Raw genomic sequence first — 12,242 nt, 5'->3', positions numbered from 1 at the left:
AAGACTTTAACTTCTATGCACACAGAAGTGGATAAATTAGATTCTCAATCAAATTTGGTACAAAGAGAGCACAGCTGGCATAAACACTTTGCTGTTTTGGTTGTTTGTGTTCTAGGTTGAGCACCCAACTGAAGCTCAGTGAGGGGGATCACACCTGTTTCCTCTTAAGGCAGAACATTTTTTTAGTTGGATGGAGTAGATGGAGGAAGTGTTCCTCCACCAGCAGCTGGCGGTAAAAGTTTGGCGGACTGATGTCTCTCAGTTGCTGAAGTTTTAAGATCTACGGTTAATCTGTGTTGATGATCATCATAATCCACCCATGCAGACCATACAACCTTGAACGGCTTGAGAGACAACTTCTCATAATCTTGGAGACATCCTCTGATCCTTACATACAGAGAGCAGGATGACTCGCAGTCCAGCAGACATTAGTTCAGTGACTTGTTGCTAAACTGTCATTGGTTGTGAAAAGATGTGGAGCTATTCTTGTTATATTCGGGCATTAATTGACAGAATGACAGTTCCTTACAACACTTGCCAAATGGACTAACAAAACTTGGATCGTGTAACAGACGGGTTGAACATGTTGCTTTGGTAAATCCAACTTTCCAACAGCTCCATCTGGAGGTTCAAGGAGAACATTAACTAATTCGTGGTACAATTCGCAAGTTTGTAATGCATGACATATTAAAATGTTAACTTTGCTAGAGATATAAAACACATAGCAGTAGGTTACCATCCAGTATTTTGTGATTCTGTTGTCAGAGAAGCTTCAACTCAATACTTTAGTGTCATTCTTACCAACTAAGTTCGTAAACCAAGAGGCTGTTTGTTTGTAAGTAAAGCATCTAGCTCCTAAGAGAAGATGCTAGATTCTAGCATTGTTCAATTTGTGTTCGGTTTAATACAAAGTTTAGTATGTTTAACATTAACACCTGCAATAACAAACAGGCTCCTACATCTGCAGATGGTGTTTACACTACAACAGCATCAGACTCACTCGACTGATCCACATCCAGAACATCAGATTACAGGACTCTATTATTGTATTGGGGTGCCTCTGCTGAATCAGAACTTAGAGTTTTATAGACTTTGAAAGGTATAAAATATGGCTTATAGTTAATAATTGCTTTATTTCTACCTCGTTTAATGTTTATTGTGACCATTTCAGTGTTGTTGACCATAATGATGTTACTGGAATTACATTTCTTATCAGGGGTGATTTAACAGTAGGAACAGACCTTAATTTGTCAGATACTCTGAGAGAACACTGCAAGACTAGATCCAGATGTTGTTGTGCACCCTTAAAAAAAAATATTGCTTCTTGCAATTATTATTTATTTACTTACATTATTATCTTGAGAATATTTTGAATGCCGATGTATCTTAGAACATCATTTTGTGTGTACAGCTCTTTTAACAGATCCTCTGATCTATTAAATGCAAATACTTTTGTATTTATTTATTTAACGAGGGACAATGCACATTAATCAACATGAACACCGGAGTCAATCATTTAAATGTGCCAGATTAGCCATAGAGGCTAATTTACATCTGCAGTCCCTGTTCTAGATTTTAAAACACTTTGCACAATACACAAATTATAGCATGCTGTGCCAATTTCCAGATAATTACTTCACACCTATAAAAACAAACCTATCATGTCAAAGAGAGTACAATATGAATGTGGAACGCACAGAGCTGATCTGAGCATCAAAGCAACATTTGAAAGACAACCAAAGTGGAAAAGGTGGAAGTTCTGGCAACATTTATTTATTTTTTCTGCACATCATAGATCTCAGATTTTGTCAAGTAAAGTGTAAACATCCTACATCTTGCAACTGTGATTAGAGGAGTTGTTGGTGTCAGCATAAAGACGAAAGAAGCAAAAGAAGGTTCATATTGAGAGAAGAAATTCAGCCGTGTCCCGGATGTGTACATATTTCTTCTTTTGGTTTTGTTTAGTGTCTGGCTCCAGTAGTCTTACTTTAAAGAATGAGTACAAATACACACTTTGCTTGACATCACACAATTAAAATGACTGAGTTGTTACGAGAAAAATACACCAAATGTTTGGCAAACTGGGTCTTTGTTCATACTGTTGTGAAATGGGGAGCTTCGTGTGTTCGATCTTAATTTGATGTCTTCAGTGAGGGCTAAAACTATAGTGCAACATTTGTAAAATAACAGCCTGTTGAGCAAGATATATAGTATATTATATAAAGGCAGCTTTTAACAAATGTAAAAGCTTTAAAACTGTGTAATTATGCAGGTAGTTACTGATCGTCCATGACTTTAATGTCAGGAACCTCAGCAGCAATAAGCTAATTGACCATTGCACAAGCTCCTTTTGAATTAGCCCCAGATAAAATTGATTATATTGCCATTTTCAACCCACTTCAAATCTTCAATCCTCAGCACTTCCTCTTCTTGCAGTAACTCTCCACCACCTCTGGCAAGACGCTGTCGTCCTCCTCCATGTCCTCCGTCACGGTCTTACCGACCAGCTGGAAGATGTCCTCGGCAGCGACGCCCATAGGCTCGGCCACTTTCACCGTTAACATGTCCAGAGTTAGGACAGTTCCCCTGGGGATCTTTACCTTCGCCACCACAGACTTACCAAGCTGGAAGACAAGGAACAACACTCCTATGGTTATCATGGCCATGGTTGAAGAAAAATATGAAAAGTAACATCTCTGTGAGACTGACCATTGAGCGGCCCGACCAAGCAAAGAGGCAGAACGTCCAGAAATATAACCCGACGTGGGCATTTATTAAAACAATGTGCACAAAGTTCACACAGCCTCAATCCTGCTGCTGTTCACGCGAGCCCAGCCTGCAGCCACCAGGATCTCACACACATTTTTACCAAATTAAGTTTTCTGATATGTTCTTTTTAAATATGCAAATGAGGAATTATCTTTTCAAGAATTTACCTATTTGCATACATTTCCAGAGCACAAATCTAAAAATGTAATATAGCCCGTTACATTTCGTCGACATATAAGATGTTTTTTTTTTAACGGAGGACATTTGGGATATATCTTTTTATTACTCCATAAATCCGAAAATACTTCAATTTTCACGGTTTTTGGAAACGCATAAAACGATAACGATAAGGGGTCCCGAGGTGGGTAGATCTGCGAACGAAATGCCCTGGGGGGGCAAACGGCTCCGTGTTTACGCCTATACGATCATTTCCTGATAACGTTGAAGCAATAGCCCAGCCTCTCCCCACCTCTCCTGCTCAGAGATCAGCTGCTGGGCTGTCAGAAGAGGGGGATAAAAAGAGAAGCTCCGTTTTTTATTATTATATTATTAAAGAGTCGTTATCAATTTGTTTTAAAGCTCAATAAATAACAAAGAAGACCTCTGACCGGCACTTTTCTAATCTTGTCCGGAAGATTTAAACTTTAACGGAAATAGTGACCGGCGAAAAAAAAACTTTGAAACTCTGCCGCAAGGTCCCCTCGTCCCTTGGAAGAGGCGGAGAGGTGTGTGTTTTTCATCTGCTGGTGGACTACTGGAGAGATTTACTGCAGGAGCAAACGCTTGCCTCTGGGAGGGAGAAAAAGAGCCAGAGCGTCCACAGCGGAGAATAAATAGAAGGGCAACCATGGCAACCATGCGCGGGAAGTCTCCTTCGCTGCTTTTGTGGCAGGAGTACAGCGCCACTTAAGGCCCGGCATATGTACTACAGCGTCTCCAGCACTTTCGAGCGGTCTCGTGTGAACGGACAAGTTTCTGGTGCCTATTGCGTGTGGACGGAAGACTTTTTTGATATCGATTTCGGTCCGTTTGCGTTATCGTCCTTGTGTGGCTCCAGCCTTAGTGCAATTGAAGTTGAGATTTCTGCTTTGCGAAAAGGACAAAAGATGTTGTATCACTTTTATGAAATGCTATGTTAAATATAGAATTATGTCCTTATCTCATGCTAGCTTTTGGCTAATTTAAGTGAAATCTATGGTTGCAAATAGACAAAGTTAGTAAAATAAACACCTTAATGTGTATTTTGCGTGCTTTTCTTGACGATTACTCACCTTGTCGTGGCACGGCTTCTCACAGGGTAACATAGTCTTGATGCCGGTCCCCATGGCCCTCTCCACCAGTCGGATAGAACGCACCAGCTCGGTCAGCTCACTGGGCAACAGCGAGGCTTCATGGTCACTTCCTTTCCACGTCTTATCCAAAGTAACATGTCGCTCGACGACCTTTGCCCCCATAGCTACGGCCGCAAGTGTAATACTGATCCCAGACTCGTGGCCAGAATAACCAATGGGAATATCTGGAAATTCCTTCTGGTATTCCTGTGGTGAATGATACAAATGTCACTCATAAATCTTTGATCTTTGATTCTGGTTAACAAAAAAAATTGTTAGCTTAGCTTAGCATTAAGACTGGAAACAATGTTGTACAAATAGCATGACAGTGACAAGAAAAGTAAAAACATCTGCTTACCATCAGCTCAAGATCAATAATCAACCCTTTATACCCATTTTGTCAATACAAAAACCAAATATACATACAGATATGAGAGAGATCTTGAGGAATCTATCTTTTGGGAAAATAAATCATTTTTAAAGTAGTTCTTAAAGGTCCCATGTCATGCTTTTCCGGTTATTACCCGTCCCCTTGTGTGTTATGAAGGTTTTTATACATGTAAACAGAGTCAAAAACCCTCAAAGTACACCCTGTAGGGAGTAAAACTCTAACACAGAAAAGACCTCCCCAAAACGCCTCGTTGGAGATTTCTCCTTTTCCATTGTTTACTTTCTGGGTATCGTGATGTAGGGATACCCAGTAGCCACGCCCAGAGCTATGGCCGCACCCTCTGCCAGCCGAACATATATACTGTTGGAAGCTCAGGTTCAGTTCAAAACTGTATCCAGTCATGCCAACGAAGGTCTGTTTCCTGTCTTGTGAGGGGAAATCTTCAATATATGCCTTTCCGAGGGCAGAACCACGACGAAGTCAGTGGTTGACATTTCTTGTTAACACTGTTCCTTCAGATGTTCGAGCCGGTACTGTACTGTGTGCACGGCATTTCACGGTCCAAAGCTTCGCAAAAATTGCAGCGATTCATGCCGGATATGATTATGCACAGCGTAGGACACTGAAGGACGATGCTGTTCCTACTTTGTTTGGACCAGCGGGAGATTTGGGTACACAAGCTGTAAGTATCCATTGTTGTTTGTGTATTTATGACGTTTAAAACAAACAAGGTATCTACCACAACTGTTTAAATGGGTAAACGTTTTTCGGGCTGCTAAGTGCTAACTGGGCTAACTAAGTTGCTAGCGTTTCCATATATCAACTCCAATGTCAGCAGATGGCCTTACATGTATCTCATAGCAGGAGAATGTCTGCATTCACACACAAAATACTCATAGACAGTATACTCCGGGTGATTTACCGTATGGTCAGTAGTAATCAGTAGCGAACCGCTTCAACACGCGTATTTCGGTGTATTCACGGCATTCATTTTGTTATTCTACAGCAGGATTGCCCAACCAGTCGATCGCGATCGACCGGTTGATCGCGGGGAGATTCCCAGTCGATCGCGAGATGTGTCTAAAAATAGAACAACAATATTCAGTTTTATCGTTAATGTCCTATAACATAATCTTCCTGTGCCAGAATAATGCACTTGAATGCATCAACACTTTGTGATTGGCGTGACCCCTTGTATCGGGGCGTGGCTGGTTGCTAGTTTGCTGACGTTGTCCGTGACGACAGGAGTGACAGTCCGCACACACACAAGACCACAATTATGGCAGAAGCAAAAGATCCCAAAATATATCATTTTCCCTCCAAGTGGGAGGATGATTATTTTTGTATCTATTCCAATTCAAAGTCTATCTGTCTCATCTGCAATGCGAGCATGGCTTTATCGAAGAAGGGTAATTTAGGAGCGGCATTTCATAATAGACCACAAACGCTACGAGACGGAATTCCCTCCTAATTCTGCCCTACGCTCCCAAAAGGGGAGGGACCTGAAAGGACAGCTAAATGCACAGCAGTCCATTTTCACCAGGCCCAACAACAAGAGCAAGGCTGCTACCATAGCATCTTATCGTGTCAGTCACGTTCTTGCGAAACACATGAAGTCTTTCAAAGATGGCGAAGTTGGGAAAGAAGCATTCTTGGAGGCTGCCAACACGCTTTTTGGGGACAGTAAAAATAACAGTAGCATTTCAACAGGTTTTTGATATAATAAAGACTTATGTTAGATACCGTTATTAATTAGCTGTAAGTTTGAGTTTGTTTGAACTTATTCATTATAATTATTGTACAAAATGGTATAAGAATGCAAACATTAAGATCTGTTTAAATTGATTATAGTCTATTATCAATTCAGGTTAAGAAACTAGTGTTGTTTGAATCCTATTTTAAAAAAAGGCATTTCTTTTTATACTCTACTAAAATGCAAAAAAAAGAAAAGGGTTTGGTTTGATTCTATTAATTTTGTCTTTTTTATTGCAATTTGGCAGCAGAATGGCAAAGAAAGGGTTCAGAGTCTTCTCTTTTTTCCCTATGTCATATGTGGCAGCACTGTTCAATGTTTCTTGAAAACATTACCCAATGTTGTATGTGACGTGTGAATAAACTCCAACTCTGTATCAACAACACTGTTGTGTAGCTTCAGTTAAATACTTATATGTGCGTAGATTAGAAAGAGGTAAGATAAAGGATCTGCAGTATTTTATGAAGTATTAAATCGTACAAAGGTCAGTTTTATACAAGTAGAAGTGTGTATTTACCTGGTAGTAGGCTGTCAGTAATGGCTACGCCTCTCTATTTGGACTGGTAGATCTCGGCAGACTGGCAACTTTAAAAGTGGCTCTCGGTTCAAAAAAGGTTGGGCACCCCTGTTCTACAGTATTGTTGTTTTATAGTCATTTGTTAATGTAACCCAATTTGTGTTCTTTGAAATTGAAAAGGATATCGCATTGTGTTTGTTACTTTCGTTGCAGTTGTATATATCTTGTGTAATTTGGCTTTGCTTCCTATTTATGGACATGCTTTTATTTTGAAGGAGAGTTAGCGCAGTTGACAGGAAGTTGTTGTTGCTTTGGAAACAACGTGACGGAGATTAACGGAGAAAAGTTATTTCTACATATAAAGACGGAGAAAGTAAACAATAACGTTTATGGTTAAGTGTTTGCACCCCCCGAAGAGGCACAAGCTGTTACGTTGATATTGGAGTTTTCAATAAATTCAATTTGAAAAGAAAACGGGGATAAAACGAAAAAACAAAACGAAAAAGGAAATTGAAACCCTGAATAGTACTCCAACGAACGAATATTCGGATATTCGGGTACAGCCCTAGTATGTACAAATAAATACTAGTGACAGTGACGTGAGCAGTTATGTGGAGATGTGACATGCAACGGCCATGGCCATGACATGGGACCTTTAATGCAGTAATATAATCTGATCTGATTTAAAATATATTTAATAATGTGTTGTTTTGTGCCAAACTTTTCATAAAAGTAATACTATTAATAGTAAAAATCAATTCTTCTCACCGCTAGAACTCTGAGGTTGACATCTTCAGCCTCCAGAGGGTAGGCGCTGGTGCACTGCAGGATGGCAAAGTTAGGGTTGTGCTCCTTCACTGTTTGGTAGACCCGACGCATCGTCTCCATGCTCTGCATCCCACTGGACACTATCATGGGCCGTCCTGACACAAACAACATAAGCTTGGTAAACATCTTAGCTAACATGGGCCGTCCTGACACAGACAAAATAAGCTTGGTAAAAATCTTAGCTAACATGGGCAGAAGGCTAAATGCCTTCAGGAATCCCTGTAGTTCAGAACTCAAACTTGTTTCACTTTAATCCCAGTTTTAACTAATTTCTACAAAGATAGGCATTTGGACAAATGTTCAGTTTATCTAATCCTTTTAGATCTGGCTTACATGTAAGTTATTAAATGCACAGGTTTTTTTTGTATTCACCATTAAATACATCTCACATGTATTCATTTCCCGAGATATAAAGGTCCAGTCTCACCTTTCTCGGCAGTCGTCTTCAGATAGGGGAAGTTGTTGGTGTCTCCAGAGCCTACTTTAAAGAAAGGCACATTGATCTCATCGAGGAACTCCACTGCCATCTAAAGACAGAAAATAAAAGTCATTATTAAACTTAAACCTGATTAAAATGTCTTAAAGGCTTCATCAAAACTGTCTTTCTTACCTCGTCCATCCCTGAGGCAGTGAAAAAGATCCCCACCTCCTCTGCATACTTCTGCAGCTCCCTGTACTGCTCGTGGCTGAACTCCAGGTGGCGCTTGTGATCACCATAAGTTCTTCCCCAGGAGTTTTTGGAAGTGTAAAGGCGCTCCAAGGCTCGCTTGTTGAATTTGTGCTCCAATTCACTCTTCTGGAATTTGGCACAATCAGCACCACAGTCCTGTGAAGGTTGATACAATCGTGTTCAATTAATACACTTTCATTATTTAATCCTTTTTAATCAATTGCTGGTGTAACAATGAGATAAACATGCAAAAATGACGGTAATGTATCTTTCTAAAATAAAGCATAGTATTCCAATTTACATCAAAGTTGAAAACAAATCCCAATATATTAATAATGAACAAATAGGTTTCCTAGAATTGAAAAGGAACTGTTTCTTAATAAAAAAAAATCTCTGACAGCCAATAAAAAGTCAAGCCAAACCCCATTGACACATCTGTCAATTCAACATTCTACAATTAAACTATGTCTTTCTACAAACACCCTTTTGGAGATACTTGTACACTAGTCCATCCATTGCTACATTTCCTATGAACTATTAATACAAGTTTTACAATCTTAATACACGTAGGCCTACTGACTAAGTAAATATTCAATTCAAAGTAAAGATTCAGACCAGGAATTCGTGACGACCAAAAACTTAGCATCCTAAGTGCTGTTGGTTCAGATGCGTGTTTCCTGGCTGTTTAAGATAATAACACGTGAATAAAGTATGCATGTTCAGAATTTAGTGACACATTTCAATAGTCATACCTTTGCCATTTTTATCATTTTCTTGGCGATCTCAATGTCTCCCTGGTGGTTTTGTCCAATCTCAGCAATGATGAAGCAAGGGTTACTTCCTCCGATCATTCTACCGGGACACAGCTCGAACTTTAAAGGCATTTTGACCACAAAGAGGTAAAAACTAAACAACTGAAAGTAGCGTAGTAGTCTATTGGAGAGCAGGATGAGAGTTAGGCGGTTGCTGCCTGGGACCGGAGCTATTAAAGCGCTGCACCACCCGGATGTGGGAGGATTCCCGCATTGTGGACCAGCCGGATTATCTTTCAAAGTAAAAGCGTTCATTTATGCATATATTTGAAAAGGAGTTGAAGGAGTTAAGTAAGAAAATGAAGTCCTTTAGAAAACCTTACATGCCATTTCAGCCTATGGGCAATTGCTAAATGAATAAACACTTTAAAGCTACAAAAATGATCAACCTTAGATGGTTGACAAACTCTCGTGCCGAGTGAAACCTGAAGAAATGCCTCAAATATGGAATCATATGGGAACCTTTGATTCTGATCAACTGTGGCTGTCATGAACAAATTCGCTGAATTCACAGTAGACCATGTGACATCAGAAGCGACACCTAACAGGAAGATTATTTTACACAGCAAGATCTGATACCTGTCAGTATACTAATAATAATTAGGCATGCTCCGATCGATATCGGCCGATATTCACTCTGCCGATTGATCAGTGCTCTCTATAAATGCCGATCGGGAGAGCCGATCACATGACGTAAAATACATGACACTTTTCTCTGTGCGCGGCAAAACTATGGGATTAGTTTTGTATCATAAAGATAAAGCAACACTTTCTCTGAATAAAGCAAAACTATGAGTTTAAAAGGAAAAAAAACTGAGTCAAGCAAAATAAAATACATTTCAAAAATAAAACTCTAAGTTGCAAACAAATCATTTGTGTAATCATGTAAACTATAAGTATTTTTTCTTTGTTTTAAAGGTGACATGTCATGCTTTTCCGGTTATTACCCGTCCCCTTGTGTGTTATGAAGGTTTTTCTGTATGTAAACGGTGTGTAGAGTCAAAACCCTCAAAGTACACCCTGTAGCGAGTAAAACTCTAAAACAGAAAATACCTCCCCAAAACGCCTCGTTGGTGAAACGTTATCATGACGTCATCATCCATTTGATTCTTCCGGGTACGTGCTTACGAAAGCACGTACTGAACTAAATGGGCCAATCCGTGGAGCCGTTACGTTACGTCCGCGGAGCCATTACGTTAAACCCCCGCTGATTGGTCCAAATTGACCAATCCACACAAACACTCAGTGCAGGCAGCCCTACTGATTTCTGCTCCGTGCTGCAGGCTGATAACAGACAGTTGGGATCGCGCGAAATTCTCTCTGCAGACCCATTCTCACAGCGTTTATCAACCTATAAACATTTTTCTTACTCAATATCAAGCCACAATTATTGTTTTTATTTCTGCTGTGACTTTGTGTTTGTTCAGGTTGAGTTTGGCTGTGTTTGGCTGTGTATCGCTAAACAAGGAAATCAAGGAGGGGGGGGGGGAGCTGCAGCGAGCCGTTTAGTGGAGAAAGTGAATACTGCTGAATACACATACTTTACAGAGATGCTGTATGCGAAACCAATGTGAGTTTGGAAAATTGCACAGTATTTTTCTATTTTAGTATACCTCAACAATGGAATTATGATCATTGGAAATGGCCATGACACTTCTCCTTTAACATATCTTTTTGTTTTCAGTTCTTGTTTCTTCTTTCTCAATGATCAGACTTTTGCTCTCGCTGCAGCACTCTCATTTGCGCTCCTTCACTTTTTGTTTGAGATTCTGACACAAACCTCCCAGGTACGTGGGCGGGACTTTCAGGTGTGTGTCCCCATTGGCTACTCAGTTTTTGAGTGACAGCCCAGTCCTCCAGCGATTGTACAGTGCAGACAGCAACAACACCTCCTCCAGAAGAACCAGCATTTCAATTATTACAAGTGAACATATATATAAGTATTGATGATTTGTGTTGTTTGTGCTGTACTATACGGTCTGTTTCTTTATTGTGTTAAGTGAGAAGTAAAGCTGTGCTATGAAAGTTAGCTTTTGCTACCTTTAGATCCATAACAATGCAAGCTAAGTAGGCTCACAGTTAGCTACAAAGCTAGCAGTGAGTGAGCGTTCAGACACCGGCGCACACACTCAAACGGACTCGTGTGCCTGACTCTACCAACCGGCTTTCATGATTCTGTTTAGATATGCAAGTATAAGCCATGATAGTTTATTTTATTAACACGCTAATTTGATATGAAAATCAATGGAGGCTGAGTTAACTTTGTAGGAAAACCTACCGTCCATGACTGCCCCTGAGCTGTGTTTTATTTGTTAACTTCATATTTTTCATTTCCTAAAACATTTATGTTCCTCTCATATTAACAGTGTGGATCATTGAGACAGCGTGGTGTCCAGAGGTCTTATCCCATTTTCCCACTTCCTCTGAGGGGACAGCATTAGATCCTAGGAGGGGGGGCATGAAGAAAGACCTGCACCAGCTTCATCCACGCTGGGCGTAGCTGTTATCACTTGCTCAGTGTCATTTCATTTGACCAAATGTCTTTACATATACATTTAATAGATTGTATTATTATCCACCTTTTTGTTTTATGTCCTTTTATTTAAAACATTCTTTGAGAGTTCTTCTGGTTCAAATTTCAATACATGTCATTTGTATAATCACTCTTTTGTCTTTATTCTACATGAAAATGTTAGAGTTTCCATTCAAATATTTTGATTATTCATATCGTCCTCAGGCTAGGAATAGTATGTTGAGTTTCTAATGCTAAATGTATATCATTTTCTCAAAGGATATAGAATGAGACAACACAGTTTTGATCCATTGTGTATGAATGCTTCAGCTCTTCAGACCAACATAGTAAGATGTGAGCATGTTCCTAATTGTGTTGGTATGCAGCCTAGGGCTCTCGACTAAGTTTTTTCACCATCCTCCCAGAACCGTCCCGAAATACAATCTAAGCCGTCCCGAAATTAATGTGGACCGTCCCGAATTTAAAATATTAGTTTTTCTACATTATCATTAGTTAAAATCATTCAAAGTGACCTTTAACATAAATAAAACATCATACAAATCATTAGATGATAATTCATCAACCTTTTTATTTGAGTAAATCAGTCAATCACATGAACAAAGGCCAAATATATTTAAACAAACACACAAAAGAGAAAA

General features: G+C 39.6%; 1 protein-coding gene across 1 annotated transcript; it reads right to left on the bottom strand.

The window, feature by feature from the left end:
* Positions 1 to 1,753: 1,753 nt before the first annotated feature.
* nansa (N-acetylneuraminic acid synthase a) lies at positions 1,754 to 9,249 on the bottom strand. Its single transcript, XM_079677529.1, has 6 exons — positions 9,012 to 9,249; positions 8,200 to 8,415; positions 8,017 to 8,116; positions 7,530 to 7,684; positions 4,041 to 4,307; positions 1,754 to 2,624 (listed from the first exon to the last, which is right to left on the bottom strand). Exons 1-6 carry the CDS (start codon positions 9,141 to 9,143, stop codon positions 2,415 to 2,417), a joined length of 1,080 nt encoding a protein of 359 aa, XP_079533655.1. The 5' UTR covers positions 9,144 to 9,249; the 3' UTR covers positions 1,754 to 2,414.
* Between the last annotated feature and the right edge of the window lie 2,993 nt (positions 9,250 to 12,242).

This window comes from Notothenia rossii (genome assembly GCF_949606895.1).
Source record: "Notothenia rossii genome assembly, chromosome: 1".
Classification (NCBI taxonomy): domain Eukaryota; kingdom Metazoa; phylum Chordata; class Actinopteri; order Perciformes; family Nototheniidae; genus Notothenia; species Notothenia rossii.
The sequence above is the reverse complement of the archived record's forward strand: the minus strand, read 5'-3'. Positions and strand labels throughout refer to the sequence as shown.

Excerpts from the sequence above, each read along its gene's own strand:
- nansa (XM_079677529.1), bottom strand. The coding sequence starts at position 9,143 with ATGCCTTTAAAGTTCGAGCTGTGTCCCGGTAGAATGATCGGAGGAAGT. Across the intron at positions 7,685-8,016 it reads GAAGACGACTGCCGAGAAAG|GACGGCCCATGATAGTGTCC; the intron begins GTGAGACTGGAC and ends TGTTTGTGTCAG. Across the intron at positions 4,308-7,529 it reads TCAACCTCAGAGTTCTAGCG|GAATACCAGAAGGAATTTCC; the intron begins GTGAGAAGAATT and ends CATTCACCACAG.